At 28.1% G+C, this 16,740-nt stretch overlaps 1 protein-coding gene across 6 annotated transcripts in view; it reads right to left on the bottom strand.

Annotated features, from left to right (window-relative positions):
- The window catches only part of siz (Brefeldin-resistant Arf-GEF family protein schizo), a 60,696-nt gene that overhangs the window by 23,363 nt on the left and 20,593 nt on the right, over positions 1-16,740 (bottom strand). Inside the window, exons 1-2 of one of the 6 annotated variants that reach the window (XM_035078239.1) lie at positions 15,447-15,582; positions 14,738-14,780 (exon numbers count right to left, since the gene is read on the bottom strand). The exons of 3 other annotated variants lie outside the window; for them this stretch is intronic. In XM_035078239.1, coding sequence (XP_034934130.1) covers positions 14,738-14,757 — 20 coding nt within the window. In that variant the 5' untranslated portion in view covers positions 14,758-14,780; positions 15,447-15,582. Of the gene's footprint in view, positions 1-8,141; positions 8,381-14,737; positions 14,781-15,260; positions 15,583-16,740 lie in introns of those variants that run through there. 2 more of the 6 variants (XM_035078236.1, XM_035078237.1) reach the window with 2 other exon arrangements.

The following is a 16,740-nucleotide window of genomic DNA, read 5'->3' as shown; positions in this document are numbered from 1 at the left end:
CATAATAATTCTCATTTGTTATGATTAACTCATAAATTATGTTGACGATGAATGAGTTGAATTAATTGTATTTATTTTATTTAGAAAAGTAAAACATGAGAAATGAAAAAAAAATTTCATTATGATGAAAGTTTAATTTGTCAAATGTTGATGATATTAAAGATATATTAGATGCAATTAAGAAAGAATTTTGTTAATTTGATCAATTTAAAAACCAAGTAGTGCACAAAATGTGGGTCGAGAATTTTCATACGTACTCGATTCGGTTTAGTTCAGTTGAATATACTAATCTTTATTAAAAACTTTCGATAATTATCCACGTAAATCATTAATGTATAGTTAAGGATGCACATTAATTTTCGTTTTAGAGAAGAAAAAAAAAAATGAAATAACAATATATCATGTTCATTAATAATCAAAAAATATTTTTTTCTTTGCTATTTAAATGCAAAAATTGTTCCAAATATTTTTGAAATTAAAATAAAAGAGAGAGAAAAAAAAGAATGGTTTTTATAAGTCATAAATTACAAGCATGAAAACATTAAGTACTGCATGTAGATATGAAAGAAGGGTGAAGAAAGCAAGATGTAAAACAATTCAGACGGATGTATGTAACGGAGCATTTAGAAATTTGTATTACGTGCTCGAACGCGCGAGCTAGTACGCGAGCATACGTAAGTTTCATGAAATACATGCGAAACGGTTCTGAAATGTATACACATGTGGGCAACGAGTCGTGGCCATTTACCTAAAGTACCGCTTCTTCTTATCAAAGTGACTAGTATTTGAAATAGAGGCCACTTGATACATAGAAAGTGCAGAAGGTCTCCAACATGTCACTGGGGAAATCACTGACCTTTCTTAACTGCCAGTTAATGGATTTTCTCGCACAAAAACAAGTCTTTTTTTCCTACCAATTACATCAGAATTAACAATTGTAATTAAGCACTTGAAGAAGTATGAAAAAATTTCTCCGTTGGAAAAGTTATCATTTAAGGCTGTCTTACTTGGCGATGAATCAAGTGGGATTTTATTTTGCAACAAAAAATGAGGGAAGATTAAGTAGAAGTAATTTGGATAAGGAAGTATGGGGACACTAAAAATTTATTTTCATTTTAATATTCTTTATAATTGGATGAAAAGAATGAAAAGGATCATATCAAACTGTCCAAAAAAAAATTTACATTGATATGACTAGATTTAACCGGACGTCTTATTTGATCTTCTAATTATTCTGTCATAATTAATAAACAATCTTTTAAATTTTTCTAAAATAATTCTCAAGTTGTTTTCGTTTTTGTTATAATACGGTAAAGTCTTCAAAGAAAAAGTCAGCTGAATAAATAATTTGAAGTTAAAAATATTTTCATTTATTAATAGCACAATTTCCTGGTAATGGTTAAGAGAAAATGTATGGTTGGCTGAAGATGTCTAAGGGTTGGAACCTTTTTTGGAGTGAAATGAAATAATTAATTCCAAAAAAAGACCACAAAATATGATGACTCAAATTTAGGTGAAACGAGACTTGATTACAGAAAATTTTTATCTGGGAAATGTACCAGCCGAGACTGAAGCATTGAAACATGGTTCTAATACCACAAGTCTAGAGGGAAAATTCAACTCTTATTTCTCTCTTCTGCTCTTTATCTAAAGTAAAATATCGCCAACACTTGGCTCATGTGGTACTTTTCAGAAAAAGCAAGAGAACTTTTGAAACAGATGCTTGAAATAAAGTGCAGCTATAAGACATTTCATCTTTAAAATATGACATTGGATGCATTTTACTAGTGATTCCTATGCTACTGGTTACGAATAAGTGTTACATACTCTCTGTCTATAAGTAGACGTAGAAATAGCTTGATAGAAAAGAACAAAAGTCCACAGAGAAAATGACAATAGACTGAAATCCAAGAATTATCCTCTTCTACTTCTCAATATGCCTTTTTGCTCATCAAAATCTCTATCTAGCCGATGAAAGGGCTGAAACAATGCTCTAAAAATTACCTACGATGTCGATAACTACCTTTTTGTATCAATAATAAAAAAAAGAATAAAGATAAGAATGAAATTTACATTGATTCAATTCAAAGAAGAATTCAATCGCTTTTGAATTGTTTTTTAATTGAAGAATCAAGTATTGATCGATTGGAAAATTTTTAGTGATGAATATTAATAGTTTAATATGATAATAATTGGATAAGACCATTGTCAAGTTAAAAAATACATTGAATGAATGACTTTATAATTATGATTGAAGAACGTACGACCTAGTTTCATAATCTCCTTGATTCGAACTCATTTGAACCTACACACCTTGTAATGGTAGTGATGTTTTTTTGGAGAACATATCAGATAAGAAATGAAAATGATGGTGATTTTTTTTTAAAAAAAAATTACCTTCACATGACAAATGATGTCAGAGACTTTTTATTGAGTCTAATAATAATTGTAAGATTTTTTAGTACTTTGTATAAGAATAATATTTGCAGTTGTAAATTGTAAGTTGCATTAAAACATGCTGTTGGGTCAGGGAAAATGGTATAACTTTGTTTGTTCAAATAGAATAATTCGTAATATGCAATTATAATGAGAGTAAAATGGTTTTAGAAGAAAAGAGAAGGCAAAGTTTAATAAAAAAAATGATTAAAAGATTGTTTATAATGTTGGTAAATGATATGAAAGTCATTGACCTTTTTATAAAAAGAGGTTTTAAATTCAATTCTTTATTTTTTTCAAGTATGAAACTTGGAAAACCTAATGCAATGAAAAGCCAGAGAATTTGCGTATTTATGGCAACCACCTCTTGAATTACAGGTGGTTATGAATGTGGTTAACCGAGAGATAAGGAGTGACTACTGCTGCACACCACATTTGCACTTTGGTCATTCAAAATTTTATAATCAACTTTTCTTTCTCCTGGGATATTATTTCTTTTAATCTTTTTTTTTTTTTTTGCAAGTGACAGGATCAATTCACTACTTGTCGCCTAAGTGTAAGAGAAGGTTCTCTTGCCAACTCAACTTTCTATTTTCTTTCCACTTCGGAAAAGCTGTTGCGATAAGCTCTGAGATTCAATTCTCTTGAAATACCATTGAATTTTTACCGACACAATCTTTATGATATACTCGTTCGATGAAATATTGAATATTGTGGAAAAAATAGAGAGCTTGATTGAAATGTAATTTGAAGAAACTATCGACATTTTATATAGGAATGATGATTTGGAATTTTTCAGAAAATTTTTTCAATAGGGACACAGATTTCATCTTCATCCTAAAAAAAATAAATAAATAAAAAGCAACACATAAAAAACAGGTTTAGTAATTTTTTTTTTTTTCTTGGAAAGAATTTCCTTAATTAACTCTTTTTACAACAAAAGACATTTTTTTTATCGATCAGCATATTTTACAAAACAGCGATATTTGCAAAAATTTCCACTGATTGATTAGCAAGTTGAATATGCATAAGGAAGTTGCTGTTGGCAACGCATCAATATTGCAAAAGAACTTTTCTAGCTTCAAATTAATGAAAAAACTCACAACTCATACTTTAGTGACTGAATTTCCAAATAAAAACACTAATTAAAAAAAAATTGAGCAACATTTTTGGAATAAAAAATTAAAATTTAACTAAATAAAAAATAAGTTAACATCAATCTCTTTCTCATAAAGAATTTACTGATTACACTGTTAAATAATTATCACCATCAATGTTAAATATTTTAATTTAATGCTCCAACCTTTAAACATTAATCATTTGAATTTTAATTATCTATTGCATTTAAAAATTAATTAAATCATTTAACAATCCAAATAGACTCTTCCAAGATAGTTCCTGTTTATCTTGTATCCAAGTTCAACTGAGTTTAATTTTCCACGAATTTCCAAGTTTAATTATTTAATGGCATTGACGTTTAACTTTCAATAAAGATATTTTTAAACTACGATGTAACTTCTTGTTCCCTCCATCTCTGACCACTCATTTATTTGGTGTCTAAATGAGAGAATAAAATTTCCAGTTCTAAAAGTGAACCTCGATCATCTTCTCTATTGTTTAACTTTATTTTTTTTCCAATGAACTGGTAAACGAAGTCAATGTTTCCAGTGAGTCATCACGACGCACGTCGACACGATGAATTTTATTTATGCTGTCCGAAGACCATTTATGCCGACAATTATGGCTGTGGAAGTGGAATGTATATACGTACAACTATGGAATCAACACTAGAATGACAATTATCTTCATCATCAGCATTGTATTATATTACATTGACTCCCAATTTCATTTTTAACATTTTATTGAATTTATTATTTCTAATTTATTCTTATTACTCACGGGAAATGACTCGTGGGAAGTTAAGAAAAAATCTCAAGAAGACGATGAGCATTAGATAGAATGTTCTAGTGTGAAAAGTGTTGATAAAACTTTTATCAGTATTCATGAAAAAAAAATTGGTCTTATCGCCAATATATATTTCTGATAAAAACGACTGAATGTCAACTGCTGTATTAAAGTACACATGACTCACGGAAATTTATTTTAAAACAGTAGTCTTATGCAAGAATCTTTTCGATAACAAGTCTTGAGGGTCAGAATAATTAATTCCATTATTTTGTCATGGTTTCACTGGTGAATCTGACATAATGTCTCTTTGGCGGTTTTTTTCCAAACAAAAGAAGACAATTTAAATGGATATAACTTTAAAAAATACCTGAAGAAACGATTCTGAATAATTTTTCTTTTATTGCATTCCAACATTATTTATTCTTTAATTTTTTTATCCAACAAATTAATTTTGATTTAATGAAATGAGTGAAGACAGTCAAGTCCTAATTTCTAGCTTTTTGTCGATCTTTTAATTTTAATAAATACTCATTAATATTCATTTGTGGGAATCCTTTTTAATTTTAGCATAAAATATCTTTGAATAATGTCAAGTTTTTATTTTGATGTATTGAAAAGACATTTTACAAAAAAAAAAGTTATCAAAACAATTGCAAGGATTTATTTTTAATTATAATTGAATTTTATTTTACAAAAAAAATTTTTCCAAAGTATTTATAAAATCTTTCTACAAAAAATTAATTAATTAAACATTAAATCTATTCATTAAAATAATGCAGGACTTGAAGATGAAAAAAAAAACCCCAGTTTCTTTGTGACTATTCAAAAATGATTTTTTGTCAAAACTAAGCAAGTAAAAGAATAAAACCTGACAAAGAAAAATATAAAGCAGAGAATAATAAAAGAATTGTAGGCGAACATAAGTAAGGAGATACATGGTTGAATGGAGATACCAATAAATTAGCCCGTGGCAAAAGTAAAAGTTTGTAATCAAGGAGAAAGCTCAGGTTTGATCATGTTTGATTCTAGCACTCTAGTAAAGTCTTTGCATTGAGTTGTTCCACTACGAGAAATACACTAAGTCAAATGGTTTTAATGCTGTTGGGTGATCTTATTGAAGTGTAGAAAAAAGGCTATTGATTTTATCAGTATCTTTATCTCATGTTAAATTTCCTATCGAAAGCGTTTACGGTTATTAAACGATGTGCTTCAATTACATTGATACTCTCAAAATAGATTGGATTATTTTTATTTTCAACACGACAGCAAGATTAAAGAATGTAGTGCGTGATTTTATGGCTGTTAATGAGGTCTGCAGCTTGCCTTTTTTTATGCATCAACGAGCGGAATGAAGACTACATCGTCGAGATGCGAACTTGGCGATGATAATTATGCGGGCATTCAGACATACTAGCGAAAGTACCTCGGGAAAGTCGACACTGGACTTCACTCATGAATTTTTTGATCTTTGCCACACGATGTCATTTGGTGGTGATAACGATAAATTTTTTAATTATTTTTTTCAACTGGAAATTATGTTGACAGATCAAAGTTTCCTTCTTGACGTCGTTTCGTTATTTTGCAATTTAATTGCTCGTTTATAGATAGGATAATATTACAGTTATATTTAATAGATTGGAGAGCTTGTTATAAGAAATATAGAAGATTTTTTCCCTTGGATAAATGAAGGCTGTTATGAAGAAAATTCAAATCAAAATTTCAACGAGAAGTTTCGATTACTTTTTTTTTTTTAATCCTAAGGGGATTGTACCTTTAACAAGGCTGACAACGTAAGTTGGAGATGATAGCGGTATTGAAGCTCTTTGCATCCTATAAGAGATTTGCTTAGACTAGAAAAGAAATTTTTTCTGCTTACTTTGAGTTGACAACAGTAAGTTCAACTTCACTAAATCAATTTTTTTGTTCAATCTGAAAAATAGCACATGATTTAGTATTTTTTGCTGAAGGTTTAGTACGACAAAAAATGTCTCGATTTATTGTTAGAGATAGAAAAAGAATCAAGAGGTTATAAATAGAAACCAATTGCATTTTTTGTAAGTTAGAAATCAAAAAAACCTTTTTCCTTGATAAAAAAAAAGCTTGAGTTATTAAATATTTTACTACCGCATTTTTCAAGATCACAGACGACGAGACGGAATAAAAAAAAAAGGAATCAATAACAGGAGCTATTGTTCTCTGTCTATTGGAAATTAAGGAGAAAATTCCTTTCACTTTTTCTTCAGATAGTCTTTGTCGACTTTCTTCATCTAAAACATTATACGACTGACTGAATGAGTAGAGTGAATGTTTAGTGTTATTGCTATCGTACAGTCATTTGACAAAGTGAAAAACGACTTGGAGATACATAAAACAAAATTATAGATCGAGATATAAATTCAAATCCATAAGTCATGAGTTGAAAAAGTGTCAAAATAAAAGGAAACGTGACGAGGGTGATTATTGGAAATCTTTCTAGACATTTGATGAAATTTTTAATTTATAGGGCTAGTATTTTCTAGTTTTTTTAACACCTTTGTTAGGCCTAAAATCAATTCTGCAATGTATAAAAAGTGTAAAATGTATCACAAGATCACAACAAGCACGAGATAATTGAATAACAAGCATGAATTGATTGGTAAGCGATACTGTGATGATATGAAATAAAAAACTACACCTATTACTTCACCCGGTATCTCTCGTTTTTCCGATTCTATTCTTCTTTTTTTAGGATCAATAAACTGATACAACAGCATGCAGATGCTAGAGAATCTTTCGAATATTTCATGAATTTTTGTCAACACCATTATAATGATGAAATTTGCTTTTTAAATTTGCCTAGTACTTCAATATAATAGCAATATCTTCAATTACTTTTCATTTTTTTTTTTTCACACAATAGTGACAAAAACATTTATATAAAAATATTAATATAAATGTTGAATGGATTTTTTATTAATATCAGTCACAAGAGACCTTCTATATGAAAGCTATAGAGCTTTAAAAATATTAATATTAAATATTTTTCGCATGGAAATGATGTTTTATCAGAGTTCATTTGCAGACTAAAAGGAAAATAAGCACATAAATATTTCATGTACTTTTTTTAAATTTTAAATTAAATATTTGAGATAAATGTGTTGTTTTTTAAATTGGTCATTCAATTAATTTTATTTTAATCAAATAAAAAAGATAAATTATTTCCAATTACATTTTGGTGAGAAAATTTTTAATTTTAATAAAAATATCTTTTTATTTAAAATAAATGTATTATTTATTATTATCCTAGATAATCACATTATTCAAATGAAACATATATCAACTTTGTTATCCTACACACTCTTGATATATGTTTCTATTCATTAAATGTTATATTGTAATCCAAGCCCTGAGTTTGTTCATCCAAAAATATGTATTCGGATTAATTCTTGTAACATATATTTCGTAAACTAACAATGTGACAAAAAAAATTTCGATTGTTTGCGAAAAATATTAACACGTATGCAATTACTATCAAGTTAAGTAAAATGAATGACCCTGAAAAGATGTGTATACAGAGCCTTGAAATTTATATTATCCACACCTTTACTTCTCAAATAAAACTTTGATTCTTATCAGTACTTTATCTCCCTCAGACTACGTTGTCGATTAAAAAAGTTACTATGAAAATTAATAATGACTCCAATTAGTATTAATTAACGACAAAAAATTAATTCAGACTAATAAAAAATATTTAAATAAATTAAAAAAAAACACTGGTAAATAATTTTAAAACACTTATTGATATTTTTATCACGTACCAATAAAATATGAACAATTCAGTAACACTATTTAAACACTCTCCAGTCATAATTAAAATCAAGACGCCAGAAAAATAGATTACACCGTTATCTTGAACACTATTTCGTAATATTGATCTTTTTGGTCAAATGTCTCGAGTCCTTTTTTCCACTATTAGCACACAAGTGTATTTATGGAATGAAGAATCGACGCATACAAGTGTGGTGACTGTTCGCGGTTTAAGGCTGACTGGTTGCGACGATATACCTCGGAATGGCGCGAAGTTCGTTCCAATACACAGAGCAAGAGATACCCCACCTCTTCAGAAGCTGATGTCGTCGCGGGGGACCGGATAATAAACGAACACACTCTAGTCGAGTGCAACTCACATGTAGTGCCATAGCCATTCTATTCTATTCTACTATTTCAACAGCACTCTTATTATATATTACCAAGTCTAGTTGATATGCAGTAAGATCTGGATTTAATTATTAAATCATTTTAAATTTTAAATTATTTAAAAAAAAATTTTTTTTTTATTCCTATTTTCATTCAATTTATTTTTCTATTTTAAAATATAAAATAAAAATTTAATTAATTAAATGATTGCAAAAAATAAACCAAGCTTTTATTAAAATTAAATTAAATGGTAGAATAATATTGTTATAAATTTTATTTTAATTAAAATTACAGTTATAAAATATCTAGTTTCTTTTTATAATAATAATAGTTCTCTTAGAATTTATTTGATAATCTTCCTTGCTAACTAGGATGATTTTAAAAATTGATTGAATAAAAAAATAAATTTACTGAATACGTTCATTATAGAGACGACAATAAAAGACTTTTGATCGATTTTACTTTCTGTAGTTCAATGAAGAATTCATCTCTTTCTGAATTTTCTGTTAATTGGAGCGCGAGCTTCAGTGAAGTAGGCGAAACTCTTTCGAATGGTTCAAGTTTTTTCAATAGAGATCCAAGATTATCTGCTGTGTGGCCTATATCCTGATTGGTTGAACGAAAGAAGAGGTGAAGAATAAAAAAAAATATGCTGACAAACGGAAATAGAATGGTAGATGATTCGCTCTTATTTTAAATTCATTTTCTTATTTGTCCATTGCATCGATTCGTATTGAGGTACTCATGCTTGTTAGAATATTATTTTAAGCATGAAAGGAAATTACAGGTAATCTTCCGTGCTTGATCAATAATCGGTTGTTTGATCATGAATAATAACGCTCAGCTGACACTTTTCATATCGGTATGTGCGTGCAGTTCTTGATGTGAGTTGAAGTAATTCACCATCATCAGATTGATATTTTTTTAGTAGTATTGATCATAACTCAAGTTAATTTTTTTTCATTTAATTAATGAAAAATAATTGGCATGTTGGAAAGAAAAATATTGGAGTTATCTTGATGCTGTTAATTATTTTCTCTAGTTTTAATTTAATTAAATATTGATTCAACTCCAGCATGAACTTTCAACTTGTTCATAATGAACATGAAAAATGGAATATTCATTTTATTTCAACATTTGTGAAAGAAATTATCTTGGTAGAAAGCAAAGTAAACCTATTCCTGGTTCAACATCTAGCTGGAACAATCCAAGGCATCATTGACCCAATGTTGAACCAGCTTTGCTTCCTTCTAGGGTGTTAGAATCCAAAACACTGATGTTCTTTCAGAGATTGATGTGAAAGTACATTTTGGATTGCTATTTTCTTGCTATAATTTCTTCTTGGAAAAGTAAACCATCAAATTGAAAATAAAGTTCTATTTGCAGACATGGATGTTGAATATGGAACAAAAAAGTTTTCAAATAGAAAATACACTTTTTCAATTTCATTTTAAAAATTGAGTTATATTTTCATTTTCTTCAGGAAGTCACTTCAACATTTTTCTAAATTCAAATGAAAGAAAATGGAAGCATCTCCACTTGCAGAGTCTTCATCAAATTATTCAAAGTTTCATGTGATAAATAAAAGTCAACTTGTCATAGAATCATGACATTTGTAGAATAAATAATCATTTGATATCTAATGCATTAATTATTCCATTAATGATTAAAACAGTTAAATTATCTAGACACATCTCTGATTATCAATCTTCTGCTGATACATAACATGCATTTAATTCTTCCATTTCTTAACTTGAACTTTATTTGCTCTTCCGGCTCTAACACTACCAACTAGATAAAGTGACAAGTAATTTCCAGTAATCAATTTCAGTCCGTTACACGTAGTACACGGAAGTTTATAGGTACTTATTGGCTGAGTCAAAAGGAATTCAGGACGATTGCAACGTTTACCAGGATAAACAAACTGTGAAACAAGCTTAGGGCTTTATTCTCAGCAAGTCTCCATGGAACTTGACTGTCAGCTTGTGATAAGATGGATACATACATGGTTATGCTGTTAGACAATAATGCACGACTCACAAAATCCAGTCACTTGAATCGCAATGTTGTGGATTCAGGTCATAAAACCAGCTATGAATAAATAATTCTGTTCATCAACTGAATCAATAAAAAAAAATACTCTATCTTTCCGGTTGGTTACCAACGAATTACCACTGGAATTATTTGAATTACTATAACCAACTTATTTTCATATATTTTTCTTCTACTGAAACATTGATGAAAGTATATTCTGCTGCTGAATTAAAGTTCTAAATGAAAAATGCATTTTTTAATTCATCTATCCTCAGCAATTTATTAAAACGTGAGTGAAGCTCTGGGAATTATTGCTCAGTTCAGCACGTGTTCCTAATAATCTTCAAAGTAGATGCGCGGGTGGCGAAAGTTACAACAATGTTTATGCATTTCTATATAATATAGAACCAACCTTCATTCTACAACTTTAATCCACCTCCACGCAGATCGTGACTTTTTATTTTTATCAGTGAAAGAGAAATAAAATAAAAAAATTGTGGTAACTGTAATGCATAAAACACGTTCCCTCATATAGAAAAACTATACATATGTTATAATGTATTTTTTTTTTATCTTTAACTCTTTTTCAGAAAGTTCTGTGACAGTTTTACACATTACATGTACTCTGAATAACAAAGAACTTGACACACATACATCTCTTTGTGGTTATACCACATTAAAGTGAAACCATAAAACTGAAAATAGTAAAAAGAAAAACTCTAGAAAAACGTTTCTACTAAATTGAAAAAGGGGAAAATTTTACGCTTCAAGTTTGAAGACGATCGACACTGAAAAGAATGAAAGAAAATTAGGGGGGTAACGTTGGTGGAATTTCAATTCTGTAGGTTTGAAACAAAAGGAAATTTTTCCTGTGAAATATCTTGAAATTTTGTTACAATGATTCTCTTCAACTATTGTAGAATTTTTTATTAATTAAATCACTCATTGATGATGAAAGAATATTTATTAGAAGATTTTAAAAAAAGTACTCTATTTTATTTTTCAATAATTGTTCTACAGAGTAAAACAAAAAGTTGAGGAAAAATGCAATTAACAATGTTTGATAAAAAAAGACAAGTTGGAAAACAATAAAAACACTGTGAAGTTGGAGATAAATATACCTTTTAGGTCAAAGAGTAGAAAGATATTTGTTGTTGGTTCCATGAAAATAACAATTAAAATAAATGGAAGAAGTAAATCAATTAGAAATGAAAGAAATGAATTTGAATTGAGAGAGAGAGGTATAAAAAATAAGTAAAGTGTGCAATTGTATGTCAGCAGAAAGTGGAAATATCGACTTTCTTCTGCCAGGTCGTGATCCCTGGATGATTAGGTGTGGTTGTATTTCAGATTCATTAAAAAAGTTGAGACTTCAAAGTCCATCAAATATCAATGAATTAATCAGAAGAGTATAACTGAATGAAAAATGATAAATAATTATTCAAAATAATGTCAAAGTGGTAAAGACAACGCCTCCTGATTGTGAAAGGAAAAATAATTTCCACACTTTCTGGCCTATTAAGCACTTCCTACACGAGGTTGATACGTGGGTGGTCAGGCTTATGTTTTACACCACAAAATCAGTCTCTGCTTATTAGAAATTAATTCTTCCGCCTGTAATTTCTATGTAACTTTATAATCCAAGCATGTTACAATGTATTGAAATTTTGATATGACATTTACTGGTTGACTAATGGAGTACAATATGTCTCAATGTTTTGACAACTGTTTTAAATTCAATTTAAACCATGAGTGTCTGTAAAATTGTCTAGTAGACTAGACAAACTATTTTATGTTCAACTAACTGTGGTGTTTCTGAATAATGTTAGTTACAGTTTTTAACTTTTAAAATAAACCCAAATTCATTTCCAAGTCTACTAGCAAGTCTGTAAATGAAATGTAACATTCAGAATAATGAACAGAAAATGTAAAAAAAATTTCCAACACCGTGAGCTGGAGAACATTGGGAAAATTTCATTGAATTACATGGAGAGGGATGCGAAAGTTGGAAGTTGGCAATACAACTTGGCTATCTGTGATACACTAGAAAATGAATTGCAAGAGGGAATTTAGTTTTGCACAAAGCGTGGAGTTAAGTTAACAGGAAATTGATGTAGGGGTGTGTAATCCCTAGAAAAAGGGTCCTGATATAGTCTAGACTTGATACAGCAATATAACAAAAAAAATAACTGAACAAATATTGAACCAATGTCAATGTAGTCAGCAATAAATAAGAAAGTTGATTAGTTGAAATTGATGTCTTGGCAAAGAGATATAGTTTTTTGTTACTTTCCTGACTTTTTGCCATTGGTTCTACCAATTTTTAGATCCATTGACAGATTAATCAAGAGGAACGAAGAGTTATAGAGGCTACTTGGAAGGACTTGAGACCTGCAACGTTGGGGAAACGACCTTGCCTGTAATTGTGCAACGACGTACCGACTGACCTAGTCACAGGCGTACCATTCACCGAGTCGATCAAAACTCAATATATACCTATTCAAGAAAAGTATGTATACCTTTGATATCAATATTATTTACATTCTTACGTAGTATACTTTTGACATCTTATTTTTTGGAGAATTATTATTTCATAAACTCTGCTATGGTTCTCAACTATTTTGAAATGTGCTTATTAAAAATATGACATACCTCTATAATTAAAATTTTTTTTACAGGTAGAAAATTTTCTATAGAAACTTAATTATAGACAAGAATTTTCTTTTAATTGTATAGGAATATTTTTTTTCATTTTAATGAGTTGCACAGTGCAGCATAATTTTTTTTTTAAACAATATAAAAACAAAAGAATAATAAAAAAATTTTTTTTCAAATAAATATAAATACAATTATTTATTAATTAAGATCCAATTAAACTGAACTTGTTATTTATTTTAATTTTACAAATCTAAGTAGAAAGTATTATTTTTAAATTTGTACAAAAAATAATTGAAAAAATAACCAAGCTGAAAAAATATTGTTGCTAAACATCAATTTGTTTTTTTTTTTTAAATCATAAACTTGAAAATTAACTATAATATTCTCATGCATAGAATTTCATTTGAATAAATCATCTTTGGTGTTAACACACCAAAAATTTATTATTCATTTAATTTATTTTTAAACCCATCATAGCAATCTCCTACCTCGAGATTTTAATTAAAAAAACAAATAATTGATCTTTCACAAGAGAGAAAAAAAAATAGAGAATCCAAATCATTAGAAACATTACTCATCTTCTCACATGACATTTCATATTATTCCAACTTTTTTCAAAACACTAACTATCATTTCCAAATGACTATATTACCAAACTGTTTCATAACCCTAGTTCATTTAGCTTGCTTTGCAGAAGAACCAAGAAATATTTATGACTATGAAGAAATTGGAGGAATCAGGAAATAAAAAAGGATGATGATCATCATATTACGGTATCTTCAGTTATTGCAGTTCCAGTGATTTTATCTAGCAGCAAGTTAAACGATATTTTATCTAATATTTAATTAAGCGTAATCATGTTACACCTGTTGAGAGATGACCCGCAAATCAATTAAATTAATGTTCAGTATAAACCATAATAAGTTAATTTTTTGCACAACAGACTATCATAAAAGATATAAAATAAATTTTTCTTTCTTAATAAAAATGAGAGCAATGTTTGTTAAAAAGAGTATAAACACGGAAATAAATAAGAAAGAACATTGTTCTTTATTTTTCGCAGAAAGGGAGAAGGCTTTCTTGCAAAGAAAAAATTTCTCGGTAATTAAAGTCTTAATGCTTTAGAGTAAAAAGATCTACAGCGACATTATATGTTAAGTGGTAAGCAATTAAAGTTTCTCATATACCTCTTAAATCATTGTAATTTCTCAAGGAATTGTTACATAGTATTATTAAATATATTTCATCATATTAAATAATATAATAATCGTATTACTTTTTAAATAAAGTATTTCATATCATGTGTACATCTGACAGACTAATTGACAATGAGACATTTGTGGAATATTCCAGATTTTATTTATTCAATATTTGTAATGTCAATATGTAGATGGGTGGAACTGATATACTGTTCATTGAATAATTAATTTGTTATCAATAAAACTATTTATCTCTCAATGGGAATAGAAATGATGTTATTTTATAATACATAGAAAAATTTATCCAAAATGTGTAAATATTTTACCTTGATACTGTTGTTTTCATAATCAATTTACAATGTGACTCACCTGAAACAAAAAAAAACAAGTTCATTTATTAAAATAATTTAAACCATCATTGAATTTATTTATGTATAAAAATTTATATTTAGATGACACTGATGTATCTGTTATTTATTCACAAACTTTTATGTTACAAATATTGTAATCCATTACTCAATTTTATGATTATTATTTCCTTTAAATTTAATTTTTATATTCCCAACCTGTCTATGATTAATTGATGATGAAAATCATGAATATAAAATAACAATTGTTTATAATTCAATTGAAATTGAATAGAAATATTTGATTTACATCAATCACTGTATATTGATATGAACCTTCACCAAATAGAAATAACAACTTTAGTTCTAAGTAATTTTCTAAAACCTTGAATAATACTGATGACCTTCTGATAGGTAAAATTTTTTCATTTAACACTGACCAAAGTAATTTTAAAATAAAATAAAAACACACGAAAATGTAAAAGAAAATAACTTAAATCACCTATATGTATTTCTTGTACAAAGTAAACCCATTATATACACGATATGCAAACACATTCACATGCACAAAAGTTTCGTTATGAAACTATTCCCATACAAAATTTAGAACTTTATTAAGCATGAAATAGTAATTTTCAAGAGAGAGATTCCGACTATCTCTCAACTACACACAACATAATATACGTACAGCACAATATTGATTGAAATTGCCGACCAAAATGTCTTGCCAGATATAAATTAGCAAGTCTTTATCTTATCAGTTATCAATTTACGTTGGTACAGATAAGAAACTAAGAAATTTTTGTGGGAGAACTAAAGAAAAAAAAAGGTATGCAATGAAGTGTTAATTAACTTAAGTTTTTGTAACAAACAAAAATATAAAAAAAAAGTGTAAATATTGAGTGTGATAGTTTCAAGTCTCAATTGTGAGTTTCCAACTACAGGTATAAATGTATACAAAAGAGAACAGAAAATAGAGTGGTTGCGAATCTGCGAGAATGTATCTGTTGGTGATGGGAATGGAAAATAAATGAATAGAAGAAAAAGGTGTGAAAACAAAAGGGTGTTTGATGAATAAATTTCAACAAATTTTGTTTTGAAACAAAATAGTTTATAATAAAGAAAAGTGTATGGTTTAATTTTGTGAAATAAAAAAAATAGAAATTGGTGAATATAATTTTTTTTAAAACTCTTTTCCACACGTGGGTTTGATAAAGTCGATAGTGAGAAATTATACGCCCTCCAAAGTGCTTTACGACGCCCACTTTTCTTCTCATCTTGCAGCTGAGAAAACGATAATTCTGATATCACATATTTTTCAGCACTAACGTTATGTCAAATACAAGCTCGAAAAGGTTTTTTATTTTATTCTGTATCAAGCTTTATATCCGCCCACATTAATGTACATGAATTACTTGATGCACAATAACAAAAGAGACTCTACTATCAGTGATAATTAATTTTATCACATTTTTTTTTATTTCTATGAATATTTTTTTTTTTAAACAAAATATTTTGAATAAAAGTTAAATTATTCATACATTTATGCATAAAATTAAAATGATAATTTTTGTATTCTCAAAACTCTACAAATTATATTCATTCACGTGGAAATATTTCTCTCAATAAAGCTACCAATTAATTGGCAATATTTCATAGTTTATAATTAATTCAATCAATTGCAAATCATTGAAAAAAAACATCCAAAAATTAAATAAACAATAAAAACAAAGCCAATATGAAAATTTTCGAGTGCTGAAATAATAAAAAAAAAAAAAGAATTCATTAAAAAAATACACTTTTATTGTGCTTAATTATTTTAAGAGTAACTATTTGAATATTGGTTTATTCCACCACTGCAAATCTAAGTGTTTAAAAACTAAACACTTAAATATTTTATTGCAAATGTTTCGAAATCTTTTTATTGATTAAATAATCATCTTGAATAATAAAAATTCCTTCCTCAGTGTACACTTATTTTT

Source organism: Chelonus insularis, unplaced genomic scaffold, assembly GCF_013357705.1.
Source record: "Chelonus insularis isolate UGA/USDA-ARS -01 unplaced genomic scaffold, ASM1335770v1 contig_150_pilon, whole genome shotgun sequence".
In the NCBI taxonomy this organism is placed as follows: domain Eukaryota; kingdom Metazoa; phylum Arthropoda; class Insecta; order Hymenoptera; family Braconidae; genus Chelonus; species Chelonus insularis.
The sequence above is the reverse complement of the archived record's forward strand: the minus strand, read 5'-3'. Positions and strand labels throughout refer to the sequence as shown.